This window comes from Impatiens glandulifera, chromosome 1, assembly GCF_907164915.1.
Source record: "Impatiens glandulifera chromosome 1, dImpGla2.1, whole genome shotgun sequence".
Classification (NCBI taxonomy): domain Eukaryota; kingdom Viridiplantae; phylum Streptophyta; class Magnoliopsida; order Ericales; family Balsaminaceae; genus Impatiens; species Impatiens glandulifera.
In genome coordinates, this window is record NC_061862.1 from 151,355,252 (window position 1) to 151,371,294 (window position 16,043).

The 16,043-nt window shown below is 30.4% G+C and overlaps 3 protein-coding genes across 3 annotated transcripts; 1 reads left to right on the plus strand and 2 right to left on the minus strand.

Moving 5' to 3' along the window:
- Window positions 1-3,084: 3,084 nt before the first annotated feature.
- On the plus strand, window positions 3,085-7,847 carry LOC124911099 (alpha carbonic anhydrase 7-like). The gene is made up of 7 exons (XM_047451546.1): window positions 3,085-3,157; window positions 3,241-3,491; window positions 3,581-3,690; window positions 7,135-7,255; window positions 7,351-7,521; window positions 7,604-7,657; window positions 7,755-7,847. The coding sequence occupies exons 1-7, from the start codon at window positions 3,085-3,087 to the stop codon at window positions 7,845-7,847; spliced, it is 873 nt and encodes a 290-aa protein (XP_047307502.1).
- A 130-nt stretch (window positions 7,848-7,977) lies between these two features.
- LOC124915333 (expansin-A4-like) lies at window positions 7,978-9,985 on the minus strand. Its single transcript, XM_047456031.1, has 3 exons — window positions 9,726-9,985; window positions 9,333-9,651; window positions 7,978-8,287 (listed from the first exon to the last, which is right to left on the minus strand). The coding sequence occupies exons 1-3, from the start codon at window positions 9,928-9,930 to the stop codon at window positions 7,978-7,980; spliced, it is 834 nt and encodes a 277-aa protein (XP_047311987.1). The 5' UTR covers window positions 9,931-9,985.
- A 1,198-nt stretch (window positions 9,986-11,183) lies between these two features.
- Window positions 11,184-15,581, minus strand: LOC124920164 (protein fluG-like). The gene is made up of 14 exons (XM_047460584.1): window positions 15,477-15,581; window positions 15,127-15,283; window positions 14,956-15,051; window positions 14,586-14,634; window positions 13,950-14,221; window positions 13,616-13,788; window positions 13,133-13,253; window positions 13,008-13,060; window positions 12,771-12,900; window positions 12,487-12,632; window positions 12,207-12,395; window positions 11,893-12,125; window positions 11,667-11,809; window positions 11,184-11,415 (listed from the first exon to the last, which is right to left on the minus strand). The coding sequence occupies exons 1-14, from the start codon at window positions 15,491-15,493 to the stop codon at window positions 11,353-11,355; spliced, it is 1,842 nt and encodes a 613-aa protein (XP_047316540.1). The 5' UTR covers window positions 15,494-15,581; the 3' UTR covers window positions 11,184-11,352.
- Window positions 15,582-16,043: the final 462 nt, after the last annotated feature.

Genomic DNA, 16,043 nt, shown 5'->3' on the forward strand with positions numbered 1-16,043 from the left:
ATACAATATATGAAAGTAGCAAAACTGAGATTTAAAATTTTCAATTCCAACTAATAATTTGAATTATAGTGTGATTGGAAGTTTACTTGGAATTGGAGAATACTTCTTAACTCTTATGAAAACTTCCTGAATGCCTGAATTAGAACATTACATCCTTATGAAGTTTTCAAATTTTCAGAAAAGCTTGATGAACTTTAATGGAGGAGTTATGTTCAGGCTTAATTGAGAAGGGGAGAGTGGATCTTTTGCCTTCGGTTTGCGTGGTGGAGGCTATTTATAGCCTCCCAAGGTCGGTTCATCAACCAAGTGGATAGAATTAAGTCAAAAGGCCATTGATGGTCTTTTGTTTGATCTCCAATCAGTTACTGGTATAAGCCGCGATGATGCCTCAAGGGGTAGGGGAAATGATCACTAGAGTAGGGTGATCATTTTACCTTTTGATTGAAGTCAAAAGGTTGAGAAACGACAAAGTGTCATCTTTGAAAAATCAAAGATTGAAGCTTGTTTTTATCTGGTTCTTCATCGCGAGGAAGAAGACAAGCCAAGCGAAATGATGTTGTTTTGGGCAAAAAATTGAATGATTGATGCTCCATCCGCGTTTCGTTGGTGTTTGGGCGTTCCGTTGCATCCGGGCTAACGACGTTGAGGCATGCGTTAGTTGATTCGGTGCTTCGCGAGCGCGCATCATCTTGTTGTAGTGGGAGACGCGGATGTCTCTTGTGTGTTGGGCTTCCAACGCGCATCTAAGGGTTGTAGGGTCAGCTGCAATTAATCCTCATAATTTCGGTTGTAACATATCACACTCCATTTTTAGCCTAAGAGCTTATTTGAAATTGATTTTTCTTTATCTTTTTGGCTTTATTTTTTACCTACAAAATATTTTTAATAAATATGACATTTGTTTTGTCAATTTATTTTATTTATTTTTTATATTTTGGGGGTTTAATAAATAATTTATTTTGGATAAAATGGAAACAACATTTATCCTAAATTATTTATTTTAATGCCCTTTGATTTTTTTTAAAATTAATTTAGGATAGAATAAGTACAACATTTTTTCAATTTTTTTTTATTTTCGTTGACCATTTTTTTAATTAATTGGGATTTTAATTATTACAATAATTAATCTCACTTAATTATTTAATCATGTTTTGGCCTTCTTTTAATTATTTTGATTTTATTTATTCAAAATAATTATTTTAAAATTCTATAAATTGGGTAATTAAAATTTTAGTGCTCATAGAGTGCCTTTCTTGAATCGAGTTTGATTATAATAAACTGGTTTTTGAAAACGTTGATTCGAGTATGACATCTAACACTAAGTTTACTTGTTCAATTTATATCGTTGTGAGAAGGTATAGAAAAGATAGAACCTGGAGTGAGTATATGTTGGAGTGACCTTTGTAGCATTCGTAGAGGCTTTCCAAGCATCAGATTAGAGATTTCTTCTTGGTAACTATCCTAACAAGGATTATTTCTTGGATCATGTTTACAGATCTTAACAAAGTATTTGTAAAGTCTATGAGATGATGGTGTAGAGACGACCATAAGTATTTGAAAAATCAACTTTTATTAGACATGAATATCAACAGATTGTTCATGTTATATGCATTTTTTAACTATCGACTAATACTATTTGTTTAATGTTTGTTGAGATAGTCATATATGACTAGGGTTAATGTCATTTGATGAGACACAAAGGGGACATGAAAAGTTTCATAAAATTTTCATGTGGGTTACTAACAAGTAATATTTTAAAAGCGATCATATACAAATGATCGTGAGACTATCAACATATAAGTTTTCGTGAGAGTTGAAGAACTTACTCACGGGAGTTACTAAAAAGTAACATGTTAAAACGATCATGTATGAATGATCGTAGTACTATCAACAAATAGGTTTACATGAGAGTTTATAAATTTTCTCACGAGGGTTACTAACAGGTAACAAGTAACATGTTTAGAATGATCATGGTAAAAATGATCAATGCACTATTAACAAGTAGGTTTACGTGGGAGTTTATAACCTTTCTCACGAGGTTACTAACAAGTAACATGTTGAGAATGATCATGGTAAAAATGATCAATACATTATCAACGGATAAGTTTACATGAGAATTTATAGATTTTCTCACGAGGTTTACTAACAACTAACATGTTTAGAACAATTATGTATGAATGATCGTAAGTACCTATTGGCCAATAGGGTTTATTTTGTTGATTAAAAGTTTATCGTGGAAGTTGATAAACTTGTCATGGAAGTTACTAATAAGTATAATGCTGGGTCAATCATATTTAAATGATTGTGGTACTATCAATCAGATAGGTTTATCGTGGGAGTTGATAAACTTGTCACGGAAGTTATTTAACAAATAACACATTGGAGCGATCATATATAAATGATCGTGGAACTATTAATTAGATAGGTTTATCATGGGAGTTGATAAACTTGTCACGGAAGTTACTAACAAGTAACACATTGGAGCAATCATATATAAATGATCGTGGTACTTTCATCAGATAAGTTTATTGTGAGAGCTGATAAACTTGCCACAGAATTTACTACCAAGTAACATATTGGAGCAATCATATATATATATATATATAAAAATTACCGTGGTACTATCAATATACAAGTTTATCGTGGGAATTAATAAACTTGTCACAGAAGTTACTATTAAGTAACATATTGAAATGATCATATATAAATGATCGTGTTACCATAAAATATATATATATATATATATAAGTTTACCGTGAGAGATGAAAACATTTCATGTTTTTATAAGAATATGATCCAATCTAAATGAATAAAAATTAAGAGTACTGAAATAAACAGAAAAAAAAATTGGGAATAAAATATAAAAACAAAAAAACTTAAAAAAATAATTCTTTGTGGCTTGTAGCTGTTGGTGTGAACATATTAGCAACATATATTATAGATTATGTTATATTAAAAAATATATGTATGTTAGCAGTTGGCACGATTTGATTCTGGCTTGGCCCAGCCTGAGGCATGCAATTTTGGTTCCTAATTTATGCAATTTCTTTCTTTTCAATATCATTTCATCTTTCTCTATCTAGAATGAAGAACAGTTGGATCTTGTTCATCTCTCTAATTTTCCTGTTTCTCTTCTCCCGTGTCGCATCAAATACAGGTAGATTGATGACCCATTTGATTTAAATTATTATTATCATTGAGAAAGTGGGTGTTCAATTAGTTAATTGATAATTGATACAGAAGAAGGAGGAGGTTTAGAAGAAGAAGATGAAAAAGAATTTGATTATGATTGGAGGAGTAAGAAGGGTCCGAGCAGATGGGGTTTGTTGAAAAGAGAATGGAAAGCTTGCAACAATGGAGAAATGCAATCTCCTATTGATATGTCTGATCGTAAAGTCAAATTACTTCAAAAAGGAAGCACAGATTTCATTAGTAGAATTGATTATAAATCTGCTAATGCTACTCTCAAGAACAGAGGCCATGATATTTCTGTAATTCATTCATTCTAATTTCTTAAATTGTTCTTCATCTTCATCTTGATCTTCTTCTTAATGTTAATGGATTATTATTAATACTGTAGCTGCAATGGGTTATTGGAGAAGCAGGATCAATTGAAATCAATGGCACAAAATTCTTTCTTCATCAAGCTCATTGGCATTCTCCATCTGAGCACTCTATCAATGGCAGAAGGTGATCTTCATCTCAAATATATATCTATAATTTTTTTAGTTCACCTTATTATTAATTACCCTGTAGAAAGTATTGAGAATTGGATTTTTAAAGCATACAAATCTATTTCTATTTAATTTTATGAAGACTTACCCTATTTTTGAAGGATTGAATTAGATCATATATTTTTTTAAGTAATTTTAAAATAATTAAATAAATAAAATCAATTAGATAAATATAAAACCATAATAATTATTTCAAATAAATTGGTTTATTGAAAGAAAAAAAAATAGTTATATTACACTTTTTGTTTTTAATGGTGAAAACTATCATTTCCTTTACAATGATTATGATTTCAATTTAAGTAAAACGTTTTAAGTGAAGAATCATTATTACTTATTAATACATTATAACTTTAATTAATATAATTCAATTGCGGATTCAATTTGTTCGGTTATTTAAGTATAACCAATCTTATGCAATTGATAATAATCTAACTAGTATAGTGATTTTTAAAATAGGCGGATTCATCCTTCTAAAGTATTTTTTTTTCTTTTCTTGAATTATGTTCAATTTCTTTTAACCCACTAAAGTCAAAAGTTAAAAATGTTTCTTAAGAGATAAATATTACGAGTTCAATTCTCACTTAAACGTCTTATTAAAATTGAGGTAATGACTCTAAGACTTTAGAGTCATGAACATTAAAAAAAATATATATATCTTGAAACCCTTTTAACTCTAGTTTTCTAGTTTTCTGCTATGTTAATGTTATTATATGTTCTAATTGGTTACTCACCCCTAAATTATCATTCCCAAAGATTGTTGAGTCCGGTTTGATTCAGTTTATTCGCAATAGCTTAATGATTATTAATTACCCTGTAGAAAGTATTGAGAATTGGATTTTTAAAGCATACAAATCTATTTCTATTTAATTTTATGAAGACTTACCCTATTTTTGAAGGATTGAATTAGATCATATATTTTTTTAAGTAATTTTAAAATAATTAAATAAATAAAATCAATTAGATAAATATAAAACCATAATAATTATTTCAAATAAATTGGTTTATTGAAAGAAAAAAAAATAGTTATATTACACTTTTTGTTTTTAATGGTGAAAACTATCATTTCCTTTACAATGATTATGATTTCAATTTAAGTAAAACGTTTTAAGTGAAGAATCATTATTACTTATTAATACATTATAACTTTAATTAATATAATTCAATTGCGGATTCAATTTGTTCGGTTATTTAAGTATAACCAATCTTATGCAATTGATAATAATCTAACTAGTATAGTGATTTTTAAAATAGGCGGATTCATCCTTCTAAAGTATTTTTTTTTCTTTTCTTGAATTATGTTCAATTTCTTTTAACCCACTAAAGTCAAAAGTTAAAAATGTTTCTTAAGAGATAAATATTACGAGTTCAATTCTCACTTAAACGTCTTATTAAAATTGAGGTAATGACTCTAAGACTTTAGAGTCATGAACATTAAAAAAAAATATATATATCTTGAAACCCTTTTAACTCTAGTTTTCTAGTTTTCTGCTATGTTAATGTTATTATATGTTCTAATTGGTTACTCACCCCTAAATTATCATTCCCAAAGATTGTTGAGTCCGGTTTGATTCAGTTTATTCGCAATAGCTTAATGATTATTAATTACCCTGTAGAAAGTATTGAGAATTGGATTTTTAAAGCATACAAATCTATTTCTATTTAATTTTATGAAGACTTACCCTATTTTTGAAGGATTGAATTAGATCATATATTTTTTTAAGTAATTTTAAAATAATTAAATAAATAAAATCAATTAGATAAATATAAAACCATAATAATTATTTCAAATAAATTGGTTTATTGAAAGAAAAAAAAATAGTTATATTACACTTTTTGTTTTTAATGGTGAAAACTATCATTTCCTTTACAATGATTATGATTTCAATTTAAGTAAAACGTTTTAAGTGAAGAATCATTATTACTTATTAATACATTATAACTTTAATTAATATAATTCAATTGCGGATTCAATTTGTTCGGTTATTTAAGTATAACCAATCTTATGCAATTGATAATAATCTAACTAGTATAGTGATTTTTAAAATAGGCGGATTCATCCTTCTAAAGTATTTTTTTTTCTTTTCTTGAATTATGTTCAATTTCTTTTAACCCACTAAAGTCAAAAGTTAAAAATGTTTCTTAAGAGATAAATATTACGAGTTCAATTCTCACTTAAACGTCTTATTAAAATTGAGGTAATGACTCTAAGACTTTAGAGTCATGAACATTAAAAAAAAATATATATATCTTGAAACCCTTTTAACTCTAGTTTTCTAGTTTTCTGCTATGTTAATGTTATTATATGTTCTAATTGGTTACTCACCCCTAAATTATCATTCCCAAAGATTGTTGAGTCCGGTTTGATTCAGTTTATTCGCAATAGCTTAATGATTATTAATTACCCTGTAGAAAGTATTGAGAATTGGATTTTTAAAGCATACAAATCTATTTCTATTTAATTTTATGAAGACTTACATTGACCTATTTTTGATGGATTGAATAGATCATATATTTTTTTGAAGTAATTTTAAAATAATTAAATAAATAAAATCAATTAGTTAAATATAAAACCATAATAGTAATTTCAAATAAATTGGTTTATTGAAACAAAGAAAAAAATAGTTATATACACTTTCTTGTTTTTGAATGTCGAAAACTATCCCGATTCCTAATTATTATGATTTTCACCCAAATGTATGAAATTTTAAGTGAGAATTAAACATGTAACATTTGATCTCTTAGGAAACATTATTACTTATTAATACATCGTAACTTTAATTAATATATTTCGAGTGCAGATTCAATTTGCTCAATTATTTCATTAGAACAATATCAACTATGATTTTTAGTTTTGAATGGGTAACTATATGACTGAATTGAATGGGCTTAAGCATAGCCAAAAAGAAATATTATCTATTAAAATTTTGTGTATCCAAATCTTACACAATTGATAATAAACTGACTAGTATAGGGATTTTTAAAATAAGCATAATCCTTCTAAAGTATTTTTTTAAAACATTTCTTACATTAAGTTCTTTTTATTCTTACATCATGTTCAAATCCTTTTAACCCACTCAAGTAGTTCAAAAGTTAAAAAATATTTCTAAAAAATTAAATATCACAAATTTTCGCTCAAACGTTTTAAAATTAAAATGGGGATCATGATTATTGAGTTATGCTAGCTTCTAATATTAAAAAAAAAACTTCTAACCTTAACTCTAATTTTTTTTTTTGTTAATTAATGTTATTATATGTTCTAATAGGTTGCTCACCCATAAATTATCATTTCCAAAGATTGTAGAGTCCCATTTGATTAATTCAGCTTATTCGCAATAGCTTATTAATGATATAAGACTCGGCTTATTCGCAATAGCTTATTGATTATATAAGACGATGACAGGTACGATATGGAATTGCACATGGTTCATGTAAATACTAACATAACCTTCAACAAGAATAACCATATAGCTGTCATTGGAGTTCTCTACCAGATTGGTCATGCAGATCATTTTCTCTTTCAGGCTTGTTAAATAATTCCATCAATTCTCTTAATTATATATTGTTTGTTCTAACTAATTGAAATATAATATTGATATTTGTATGTGGTTGGTTTCAGTTGATGAAGAATATATCAAAAATATCAGATAAGAAGGTGGAGAATTTCATTGGTTTAGTTAACCCAAAAAGGATTCTTAAGCTTAAGAGGAATACCAAATTTTATAGATATATGGGTTCTTTAACTGTCCCACCTTGTACTGAAGGTGTCATTTGGACCATCACAAAAAATGTAATCATTCATTTTATTATAATTAATCATTATACAAACTTTATCATTCAATTATTTAAATAACAATGACAAATATTTGCAGGTGAGAAGTGTTTCGACAGCTCAAGTTCAATTATTGCGAGAAGCTGTTCAAGATGTAAGTATCATTTTAGATTTGAAAATGGTCTAAACATAACGTAACTAAGCATGACATTCATGAAAACCGCTAAACAATTTATGTATATTGTTTGCAGCATGCCGAGAGGAATGCAAGACCAGTTCAACCGTTAAACAATAGAAACATTTATTCATCTTCAAATTTGCATAATTTGTACACAAAGAATTGATCAAATTGAATGATTTGTGGGATTAATATACTATGTTTCTTTTGTATCATTTTCACAAGTTAAGATATATATCTGACTTTTACCTAAAATTATCTCTTAAATCATTATTTAAAGTGTAAGCTAATCATGATCACCTGAAATTCTTTCCTTCAAAAGTCTGACCAAACTGCCAATTTTGAGGAACAATATGCCAAGAAGTTAGTTTTCTACCATCGCTGGTTTGGATCCGAAAGGTCAAGGATTCGCCGGACAACATGGCGTTGGTGACCCATTTTTGGCCCCAGTTTCTATCCAAGGTAGTCCATTTCAATTTTTTGTTTCCCTTCACTTGTACACCGGTTACATCTCCGGCTCCTCCAACATTCCAAATCATAACCATGTTGAAATAAGGGTTGCCTGTTATTGTAAACTTTATTCCTCCCTTCTTTTGACATGGAACCCTACAATAGCACAAATTAATGAATGTTTTGTCACAATTACACATTGGCTATAGATAGAAAACCTTAGAACAAACAATTGAGTTACATTAACTAAGTCCCTTAAAGTTTGTATAGAAATAAATAATAGTTAGAGGTTTGGAGCTCATTTGATGTGGGTTTTTTATTATTCAGTTTTTTAAGGTTTTTTCAGTTTGATATCACATCAGCCTTTCTTGGGTTGAGTTATTTCAATAATTCAAATCAAAAACATCATTTCATTCTTTTTATCTCTTCACATCACTCAGTTCATTAACTAAAATAATAAAATATCATTTATTTTAAATTATTATATTTATTTTATTATTATATATTAATACTTTTTAAATCTTTAATTTTATCCAAGTATATTAACACCTTCTCAAAATCACCGCTAATAATTATTTTTTTAATAACTCTATATTTTTTTAAACTCTAATCTGAACCAAGCCTATAATTCTAATCATCAACTAAATACTTACTTTAAAAACTCAAATGAACCTTTTTATAAGAAACTTTTTTTGACAAAATTAAAATAATAATAATAATAATAATAATAATAATAATAATAAATCAAGATCAAACCAGCTCTTGGTGATCCAAATGGGTTTTGGCCAATGCCAGGTTCAATGCAACAACAAAAAACCATGATTTATTTAGGAAATTGTGTGACCCTTTAGGCCTTAATAATTAGGTTTTCTAAGTATTTCTCTAATACCTGTTTTTCATCAAATAAAATGATATTTTTCCCTCTTTTCATGATTTTCTCCAGTCCTAAATAAGAATGTTTCTTGTAGGTGGTTTTATTTATTTTACTTGTTATCGATTTATATAGGTAACTATATATTTTATACTTATACTAAAGGAGTTCGATTATGTGATTTCCTAATATGAATATCATCATCCCAAACTTAGACACACGACATTCCACCACTTTGAAATGATTTGTGACACTTTTTTTTACGAGATTTAAAAGGTAACCAATATTACACTTTGTTCTTATCAATGAGTAAAAATGAAGGTAACATACCTACGATACCGAACAGGAATAATCCCAGCCTTATACTCCGCAATCTGAAGAAAAGCAGGTTGAGAAAGATCAAAATGTTCGCGAGGAGGATTACACCAACCGCCATTATCCGAAGCAAGAGCATAATTTGGAGGGCAGTTATTAGTGGCGGTGACATGTAAAGATGGAGCACCTTTCTTACACCATTTATCATCATTGAAACACATGATCTCATAACAAGCACCACAAGTCCCTCCTTTGGTAAACAAGGTTTCGCTCAAAGCCGCAGTCTTTATCCCATAACCTTGTTTTACTACATCCTCATATCCACATGCTCCTTCTGCACAACCAAAATCAATTAACACACTTTTCATGTCAAATAATCATACAAAGGACCGGGCTATAATTACTTACGGAGAGTCTGAGAACCGTCAGGGCCACCATAGAAGGTGGCATGAGCGTTCTTCCATGGACCTGGTTTGAATCTAAGCTGTTTAGACGGCGCCTTACGTTTTCTTTTAGCTGTAATCTGATGATTGGCGTTTGAATAGATGAAGAATAAGTTGAGAAGAAGAAGGATGAGGAGTAGTGATGATGAAGATGAGTTCATGGTTTTCATTTTGAGGAAACTATAACATAAAACACATTATTGAGGATAATGTATTGCATTAAATTGTGTTTTTTCTTGACTGTTGGGAAAGATTTGTAAATTTCTCTGGCTGAATCTTTATATTGTTTGTGGGTGAAATTTGTCAGCCATGGATTTGGAAGGTTTGCAATGAATTGTTCTGTTAATATTAGCTATATTCATGCCATTTATCTCTCTATGATCACTAAAAACAAGGCGAAGATCTTGCACCTCTATGGTTGTAAAGGAAAAACGAATTATTTGAAAATTCGGGATTGATGCTCATAAACTTTTAACGACGGAAAATTTCTATTAGTAGATACATTTCTCAGAATCTTTAGCGGCGGAAGAACTTTCGTCAGTAAATCTTATAGACTAGATAAAATATATTATGTTTTTTTTTCACATAAGAGTGTTTAGGATAAACCCATTTATATGATAACATTCTTAATGGAAACTGAACATGAAAATTTTAATTTTATTTGACCGTGTTTAGGAGAATGAAAACCGTAAATGAAACTTTTAATAACAGTATAGTAACGCTTTCTTTGGTAGAAAAATTAATTTTCTTGATTATACGGTAAAACTTTGTTTGTCGAACTTAAGCCCAACTAGGTATTTTTACTAAAGAATTCATTCATCCATCCATCCATCCATCCGTCATAAAACAATTTAATTATTGAAAAATTAACAAATATATAATACAATAAACTAAAAATGAAAAATTAATTGATAACCATTCTAATTTATTTATGTAACATTGTTAATGAAAACCAAACATCATAAACCAATTTAATTATTGAAAAATTAACAAATATATAATACAATAAACTAAAAATGAAAAATTAATTGATAACCATTCTAATTTATGTAACATTGTTAATGAAAACCAAACATGAAACTTTTAATTTTCTTTAACCGTGTGTAGGAGAATAAAAACCGTACATTAAACTTTTAATAGGAGAATGAAAACCGTACATTAAACTTTTAATAACAGTATAGTAACAGAAGAATTCATTCATCCATCCATCAATTATAGATCAATTTAAAATTAAAAATTAATTAATAACCATTCTAATTTATGTAAGTTTAATTTTAAATCACTAAAATATAAAACAACTATTTAACTAAAATTAAATAAAAGTTAGAATATTAATTTAATCAAAATGAGTTCAAGCACAAAAACTATAACCAAACATTAAAGAAAAAGCATTCAATGATACATAAACAGGTGAAACAAAACATACAAATAGAGTTAAGGTTATACACATGAAACAAAACATACAATAAGTTTTCGAAAACAACTCATAAATGAAAGTCTATAAAAGTCTCAAGGTCGAGTTTCATTATCTTGACAGCCAAATCCTGCTAACTATGAAGATGACATAAGAACACACCATGAAATAAAACAAACTAGTACCGATGAATGAGTTGTTTGTAGGTATCACAATTTTGAGAATAATGTGCAATCTCTGCCTGCAAACCAAAGAATTTTTCTCAAAAACAACAATTACCAGCCACACATTATAATAACCTCTCAAAAAATTTCAAATTTGGATTAACATTCATTTCAGCTCTCAAAATTGATGTTAAACTCTTTGGTTTACTTTGTTTAACCTGTAACAAACTTATGTCATTCCTTGTATTGTATTGAGTTTCTCGTTATCATCGTGGATCAACAAAGAAGAGTCACTTTTTCAAAATAAATGATCAAATTAAGAGTATACCTTGCGTATTGCTTTGATCACAACCAAAAGCTTTGAACCGATCAAATCTTCCATGACAGCATCCTTATTAAGAGCTTCCAACGATTCTTCAAGTGACTCTGGTAACCTCTTCAGTTTCCCAACAAGGTTGTAAGGGTTTTCTTCTGCCATTAAAGAGAAAAAGTTCAATTTTTTAAACTAACTACAAGGTCTAGAAAGGAAATAGTGAATGAAGAAAGAATCTTACCAACGGGTTCAGGCAACAAAAGATGATTCCGCAAGCCATCAATTCCAGCAGCAATTATAGATGCTAATCCAAAGTATGGATTTGCACAACCATCAAAACATTTAATCTCGAAGTTGCTCACAAGGCCATGTTCAATTCCAGGTGGGCACGCGGTTCTTATTGGAGATTCTCTGTTTTCTTTACCCCAGCACTGGTATGCTCCGCTCCATGTATTTGGCTGTATGCGATCATAACTGAGCAATAACAATCAAAACAGAAAATTGATTACTTGAAGTGAATTTGTTTTTTCAAAAGTGATGAATGTAACTCGAAACCTGTTTGGAACTGGTGCTGTAAATGCCAAAATAGAAGGAAGGTGATGAAGAACCCCTGCCATGAACTCCTCGCCAATTTTCGACATTCCATTCTTAGAGTGTTTGTCAGATGCCTTGAACACATTTTTACCATTCTCCCACAAACTTAAGTGTACATGTGATCCAGACCCAATATCACCCAAATCATATCTGTAATGCAACCAACCGCAGGAAGGATATTCATCCATTAAAAATACCAAAAATAAGTATATTTGTTTTTAGAAAAGCATAAAAATCATACTTTGGAACAAAAGTAGCCAGCAATCCGTGTTTCCTTGCAATCGACCGAATTGCTTCACGAGTATAAATTAGATTATCTGCAGCCTTGGTGCAAGCAATGTAGCCAAGTGCCACCTCAAATTGACCTTTCCCAGCTTCAGCATGCAGCTTCAATAAATATTATATGTATAAAAGAGAGAACATACAACAAAGTCACATTGTGCAATAAGTGAGAATAATCTAGACGATTATCGAAATCATCATTTTACTGTCATAGGGAAAAAAGAATCTGATTGTTTTTCCTACCTGCTCAACTGGAATGTTTAAAGTCTGAAGAACAGTTATAACTTCATGTAATATAGGAGAAGCAGCATCAAATGACGAGGATGAGGAGTAGGGCGAAACATCAAATGGTACCCAATCCTCTTTCCCGTCCCTGTAGTTGGTTTACTCAATAAGGTCATAATAAAATAAAACACTAACATGATCTTGAAAAAAATGCGTAAAAAATAAGATAAAGGAAGAATGTGAAGATCCCGTTACCTTTTGACATTTTTCAATAAATAGAATTCATTCTCAAAACCTGCAATCATTTCCTGCACGAATACATTTTCATTAGACAATTATACAGAAAGAGAAATACGTATCCCTACAGCTACAAGTCTTACCAAGTTAAATTCATCCTTCAGAATTTTTGACACTTTACGAAGTGTCTCTCTTGGGCAGTATTCCCAAGGTTCCCCAGGAATCACATGCATGTCACCTAAAACCATTTCTTGGTCCTTTATCCTGTATGCAAATGTTTAATTTTAGTAAATATGCAAGGAAATAGAGCCAATTAAAACAAAACACAGAAACAATTTTATCAATACCATGAAGCTGAGATAGGTAAAAGATGTCATTCATAATTGGCCCATTTGGAAACTTTTTTCTTCGGTCAGATATCTCATATGGATGTACATTTAGATGGGATCACTTTTGAAAACAAAACTTAGTTTTACACAAATTCATAAATTTGTTAGTGGCTTCTAATCTGGACCAGAATCAGATCCATAAACAAGATTCACAAACAAAAAGTGTTTCCAAATGGGTCATATGAATAAAAGAACATGCATGTGAATCATTAACATTCCTTATAATTCAGACAGTACCATGGAATGGTCTGCCTGGTTGATAAATCAGGCATTAGTCTGACCTCGCCCACTCCACTTAAATTAGTCCCATCAGCAGGGCAATCAAGCAGTGAAGATATGGCCATACAAGCAACTGGTAACCCTACCCCGTTGATTTTAATAACATCATCAAACCGCTTTTCCGGAACCACCTGAAACGATATTATGGCGAGTAAAAATTGCAATCCTACACAACATACGTGGAGCATGACAAAACACATTTGATTGTAATTCTGTAACTTCATCTATTAATGTTTTTCACAAAAAATGTCTTGCATAGAATTTAAGTATTGAAAAACGTAAAGGTACTCACTCGGCATCTGTGCTGTCCAGAAGCATCTACCCAATATATGCGAACAAGTTTGACACCTTGTTGTGAGGTGTCAATTCCCCAACCAGGCGAGTTGTAAGATATGGCCCCATTTGAATAAGAGGAATTTACAGGTATGTGAAGTTTATAGAGTTTTATTGCATTTTCAGCAAGGATATCTTGAACTGCTTCAATAGCTTCGGGAATTGAAAGATCCCCATACATGCAAGTATCACGTAGGACAGAAAATAAAACTTCCCGCGCTCTCTTTGCACCTGAACAAAACAAGAACCAACAGGAACATTAAGAAACTTCATTTCAGCCACTTTTGTATTTATTTTGATTAATATTCTTTGGTTACTAGTCTCCATATATCATGTTCAAATTTAACAACTTATCTTACACAGATATATTATGAACCAAGACCACTTTTATCTCAATCAACTTTCTAAAAGATGTTTAAAGCCCATAATAACTATAACTCCTGTGTAAGCCATGTGTTCTTTGGGTTAGCCCATATGGAAGCATTGAAAGGTCTATCATTAAATGAAATCACAATGAAATGTCAGGACTTGGAAAATTTTCATTCTATTAATATCGTTAGTTTAAAGGGGAAAATGTACCAACAACCATACAAACCTAAGTAATATGTCTCAGGAAATGCATAGCCGTCAGTGCTGAACATGACCTGCATAATTATATTCAGCAACAAAATAAGAACTTAAAATCTTTGTCTATAATCATTGATAATGGAGTGTGCATTTTAGACAATAAAGCAACAAATGTAAGCCTTACAATTTCTTTTCTGGTTCCTACCGTAAAAGCCACACAATATTTAAAGTAGGTATAAATGCAATAACCATCATCAAAATATATATACCCTGCATATAGGCTGATATAGAATGATCTACAAGCCAAGGATTTATATAGCCTAAAGTCCATAGAAGAACACACTCATCTATGCTAGATTAGAGCTTACAGATCTTCATTTAAGTACACAGATTTTCACCTTCTTTAAGGGAGCTAGCTCCAGAAGTTCTTTCAATGAGGATATCATCCCATGGATACTGAGCTTAGGAACTGCCAATCCGAAATCTAGGTAGACCTTCATGCAAAAGTATGGCAATTATCAGGAGAGGTGAAATTAATAAAATATTTACACCAAATTATATTGTCTGACCTGAGGAAAAACAGAGGCCATGTATGATGCCTCTCTTGAAAAAGGATAGGATGCATGTAAAAGTACTATGTGACAGTTGGCAAATCTCTCTTCCTTAAGCAACGGAAACAAATGCAGGGGATTGGACAGCCTCAAATCCAAGTCTGTATCTCCAAAACTATAATAAGGAAACGAATTTGGAGGAATAAGTAAATAACAGAAAAACAGAAACAGAATAGACCCCTGGGTGAATGTGAAATCTTAAATGGGGTTGTATATTTTCTACATCCAGTACTTAATTCTCATCGTAAAAATTGAAAAACCATAAGCGTAGACTATTAGTAACTGTTAAATTCCCATCTCATTCTTACCCTGTGAGAATCTGCATGGGCAGGTCAAAGGACACCGCAAATTCCAAACTAAGCACAAAGAGATAGTCGATGAAAGTCTTGTTTGTAATCTGCACTGAAAGTCCATCTGCACAATATGTGAATAATGATTTCTGTGAATTTGTATACATGGAATCCGATTTGGAAACATGAGAGTTACCATGTAAAATATCATTAAGAGCATCCTCCGTTTTTGTCCTGCTAAAATGTGTATTAATTTGAAGACCACCTCGGAATGCAGCAATGCTTTTTAAGCCCACAATTTCATTGGAAGCTGTACCAACTACCAATAGCTTAGGAAACAACAGAAATGGATACAGCATGTTTTTACCTAGTTAAAGAGACATTGTAAATTAGAAAATACAGAAAGATGTTGATAAATTTGAAAGTGGATCTTTAAAAGACAGGGACAAAAGGGGAAATGAACTCAGAAGGAATCCTTTCTTTCTGGCCTTTTTTTTTGCTTGCATTATATTCCAATTAAGTGCATGAGAGAAAGAAGAGAGTTGCCTATTAGAAATGATCTAGATGTAACTTTCTTTAAGCTTC

Excerpts from the sequence above, each read along its gene's own strand:
- LOC124911099 (XM_047451546.1), top strand. The coding sequence starts at position 3,085 with ATGAAGAACAGTTGGATCTTGTTCATCTCTCTAATTTTCCTGTTTCTC. Across the intron at positions 3,691-7,134 it reads CACTCTATCAATGGCAGAAG|GTACGATATGGAATTGCACA; the intron begins GTGATCTTCATC and ends AGACGATGACAG. Across the intron at positions 7,522-7,603 it reads TTTGGACCATCACAAAAAAT|GTGAGAAGTGTTTCGACAGC; the intron begins GTAATCATTCAT and ends AAATATTTGCAG.
- LOC124915333 (XM_047456031.1), bottom strand. The coding sequence starts at position 9,930 with ATGAAAACCATGAACTCATCTTCATCATCACTACTCCTCATCCTTCTT. Across the intron at positions 9,652-9,725 it reads TGACGGTTCTCAGACTCTCC|AAGGAGCATGTGGATATGAG; the intron begins GTAAGTAATTAT and ends TTGGTTGTGCAG. Across the intron at positions 8,288-9,332 it reads ATTCCTGTTCGGTATCGTAG|GGTTCCATGTCAAAAGAAGG; the intron begins GTATGTTACCTT and ends GTGCTATTGTAG.
- LOC124920164 (XM_047460584.1), bottom strand. Across the intron at positions 13,061-13,132 it reads TGAAGGATGAATTTAACTTG|GAAATGATTGCAGGTTTTGA; the intron begins GTAAGACTTGTA and ends GTATTCGTGCAG. Across the intron at positions 11,416-11,666 it reads TGATCAAAGCAATACGCAAG|GCAGAGATTGCACATTATTC; the intron begins GTATACTCTTAA and ends TTTGGTTTGCAG.